At 63.1% G+C, this 3,888-nt stretch overlaps 1 protein-coding gene across 1 annotated transcript; it reads left to right on the forward strand.

The window, feature by feature from the left end:
- Positions 1–3,481, forward strand: MGAT3 (beta-1,4-mannosyl-glycoprotein 4-beta-N-acetylglucosaminyltransferase; the record flags this gene model as incomplete). The annotated part of the gene is made up of 1 exon (XM_004700674.2): positions 1–3,481. A coding segment is annotated over one exon (1,110 nt), but the record flags the coding sequence as incomplete, so codon positions are not given.
- Between the last annotated feature and the right edge of the window lie 407 nt (positions 3,482–3,888).

Consider the following 3,888-nt stretch of genomic DNA (forward strand, 5'->3'; position numbering starts at 1 on the left):
CGGCGCAAGTGGGTGGAGTGCCTGTGCCTGCCCGGCTGGCACGGGCCCAGCTGCGGGGTGCCCACCGTGGTGCAGCACTCGAACCTGCCCACCAAGGAGCGGCTGGTGCCCCGCGAGGTGCCGCGGCGCGTCATCAACGCCATCAACCTCAACCACGAGTTCGACCTGCTGGACGTGCGCTTCCACGAGCTGGGCGACGTGGTGGACGCGTTCGTGGTGTGCGAGTCGAACTTCACGGCCTACGGCGAGCCGCGGCCGCTCAAGTTCCGCGAGATGCTGACCAACGGCACCTTCGAGTACATCCGCCACAAGGTGCTCTACGTCTTCCTGGACCACTTCCCGCCGGGCGGCCGGCAGGACGGCTGGATCGCCGACGACTACCTGCGCACCTTCCTGACCCAGGACGGCGTGTCGCGGCTGCGCAACCTGCGGCCCGACGACGTCTTCATCATCGACGACGCCGACGAGATCCCGGCCCGCGACGGCGTCCTCTTCCTCAAGCTCTACGACGGCTGGACGGAGCCCTTCGCCTTCCACATGCGCAAGTCGCTCTACGGCTTCTTCTGGAAGCAGCCGGGCACGCTGGAGGTGGTGTCCGGCTGCACGGTGGACATGCTGCGCGCCGTCTACGCGCTGGACGGCATCCGCCTGCGCCGCCGCCAGTACTACACCCTGCCCGCCTTCCGCCAGTACGAGAACCGCACGGGCCACATCCTGGTGCAGTGGTCGCTGGGCAGCCCGCTGCACTTCGCCGGCTGGCACTGCTCCTGGTGCTTCACCCCCGAGGGCATCCACTTCAAGCTCGTGTCCGCGCAGAACGGCGACTTCCCGCGCTGGGGCGACTACGAGGACAAGCGGGACCTCAACTACATCCGCGGCCTCATCCGCACGGGCGGCTGGTTCGACGGCACGCAGCAGGAGTACCCGCCCGCCGACCCCGCCGAGCACATGTACGCCCCCAAGTACCTGCTCAAGAACTACGACCGCTTCCGCTACCTGCTGGAGAACCCCTACCTGGGGCCCAAGAGTACGGCGGCCGGCGGCCGGCGGAGCCAGGATGCCCAGGGCAGGCCGCCGGCCGGGGGCCAGGTGGGCGCCGTGCAAGGCTAGGGGTGCACGGGCTCAACCCGGGCCCGCGGCGTCGGGGCGGCGGCTGCGGGGGAACCATCGCCCGGCCACCTCCTGCCCCGCTAGGGCAGCTCCTTCGGAGACCAGGAGGGGGTGAAGCGGGGTGGGGCTCTTGACTTTTGGAGCTGTCCAAGATCAAGGCTCAGGCCTTGCGGGGAACCAACCTGCTTCCTGGTCAGGAGCTCTGTGCCCACAGAGTGCATGATGGGTCCTGAGGAGATGGGTGGGGAGGGGGGTGTCCCAGGGGAGGGGATGTCTGGAGCTCTGGACACAGATGGTTTGGGGGTCTCAAAGGAAGAGGAGGTGTGAACAGCATCCAGCTGGGAGGAGGAGCTGGTGGGGCCTCCGCCGTGGGCTCAGACTTGGGGCCGGACACAGGCCTGACCCTGACTTTCCTACAGTGCTTCAGGGGGCTAGTCACTCCAGGCTTGCAGGCTAGGAAGAGGAGGCGGGGCCTGGAAGCTGGGAGAGGTGGGGACTGACCCCAGGCCTCTGATCACTCACCCTCTCCCATCTCAGATGGGATCACCCGAGAGTCCCTTCCTTGGGGCCGCTTCAGGGTCAGCAAGGGACAACGAGGCTGCCCAGGGCCCAAGAAGGGACCTTGGGGCCAGTTGCATGTCATCCCATCCCTCTGGGTGCGTCCTAAAAGGGAGCATAGTTGTTGGGCTAGAGTTTCAGCTGCTGAAATGAAGGGACCCCACAATGCAGTGGCTTCACGGGACCCAGGCGGTGTCCAGAAGGGAAGAGGGTCCACAGCGGATAGGGCAGCCTGGCCCGTTTCGTCCACGCACATCTTCCTATTCAGCACGCCAGAGGAGGCGGCTGCAGCTCCTCTGGTCATCACAGGGGCCTCCCTGCCAGAAGGACACAGAGGAAGGCCAGGGAGTCTCCCCTCATTCCTCTAGAGCAGAACTGACAAAGTTACTGTGATTACATCTCATTGGCCAAGGCTTGGTCACATGGCCATCTGCCAGGGAAGCCAGGAAATGTAGTCTTAAGCTGGGCTGCCCTGTCCCCAGCCTCAATTGGGCAGTTCTCATATTCAAGGCCGGAGGAGAGGATGGGACGGATTTGGGGGCCAAGTGGCATGTTTGGCACGAAGTTGGGAGGCGGAGAGAGGCCGGAAGTGACTGCTCCGGTCCCGAGAGCTGGGAGTTGCCCGGGTTGGGTGATGGCCCCACTCCCTGGGGCTCCTCAGACAGGTGCCTAGTGAGGCCAGTAGGTGCCATCTGCCTGTGGACCGGTCCGTGTTGGTGTGTGCGTGTATATTTATGGGCATGGGTGCATGTGGGTATGTATTTGTACATGTCTGTATCGACGTGTCCCTGTAAATAGGTGCTTGTGTGTGAATGTGGGCCTGGGGCCCAGGCGTCCCCTTCCCCAGGGCCCCAAGTCTGTGGTCCCTCCTGCAACCCTCCCCACAAGGTGGCTGAGGCTGGAAGCAAGTCGAAAGAAGGGGGTGGGGGGGCCGGTTGTCTGTCCGTCGGTCAGTCAGTCTTTCAGTGGAAGGAGCACTGCCTCCCAGCCCAGCCCTCAGTCACCTGCAGACTGTGGGCTTCCTGGGAAAGTGCCCAGCTGTGCCAGGCAAGCCCTTTAGTGAGAGCAGCAGAGACAGAGTGTGCCCAGAAAGAACTCACTGCCCTCTGCAGGAGCTGACCCGCCCACTGCCTTGGAGGAGGAGGGAGGGGCAGCCTGGGGGCACTCTGGAGCCCCTCCCAGCAGCCCCATTTTCTTTCCATCCTTGAACCTGAGGTGGCTTCAGACGTCAGAGTGCCCCCGTGACTGTGTCAGCCCAGCCTGGTCCACCCATGCGCCCCGCCATCGCCCTGTTACCCCCTCTCGCAAGGAGTCCCTAGCCTGGAGGTCAGGAGCCCAAGAAGGGTTGAAGTGGAGGACAGCTGTCAGGGGTAGGGCTTGGGTGCTGGGGTTTCACACACAATCATGTCTACCCTGGGGACTGGGATGACAGGAGAGTCGGGGCGCTGTCCCGCTGCACCCCCAGCGTGAAGGGGAATCGTGCGGTGAAGGTATCCGGTGGGGCACCTATAGCCAAGTCCAGGTTTCCTCCCCAAGGACCTGGCTGCGGTTGCCAGAGACGACGGGCAGGGGAGAGCCCCGGGGGCAACGGCCATGGTCAAGGAGAGAGGCAGGCCTTGTGCACCCAGAGGCAGGGCCCCGGAGAGGTGTAATTTAAGGACATCAATAATAGTAATATTTTTTTTGTAAGGAAAAAAATCAAAATGTACATTCTGAAATCATTTTCTCTGTAAATGGTTGGATTTCATTTCACCCTTAAAGGGATGCTTAAAGGAGAAGATACTATTAATAATAAAACAACTACAAAGCCTGAGGGTGTGCACAGTGGTCCGTGTGGGGCTTCCCCGGAGGGGGGGTTGGGGAGGCAGGCCCGGGCAGGGGCTCCGGTCTTGCTGGCACACCATGGCCGAAGAGAGCGGAGAGGGGGCGTGGACAGCTCACCCTCACCCCAAGGTAGGTGAGTCCAACCCCAGGGAAAGCTGCTCACCCGAGGTGGAACCATGCTCAGAAAGGGAAGACTCTCACCTGAGACCCCCAGGGAGGGAGGGGCGGGCGGCCTGGTGCCGGATGGTGGATCCCACCACCTTTGGGTGAAGCGTTGCTGGCACTAAGAGATTTGGCCCCTCCGTTCTCTCAGTGGCCAGACTGCGGGCCCACCTCCTGGCTTCTCTCTGCGTGTGTCGGGCTCTGCAGGCCAAGGCTTGCTTTCAGCCCTGCCTC

This window comes from Echinops telfairi, unplaced genomic scaffold (assembly GCF_000313985.2).
Source record: "Echinops telfairi isolate 266 unplaced genomic scaffold, ASM31398v2 ScPeMD7_2;HRSCAF=8, whole genome shotgun sequence".
NCBI lineage: Eukaryota > Metazoa > Chordata > Mammalia > Afrosoricida > Tenrecidae > Echinops > Echinops telfairi.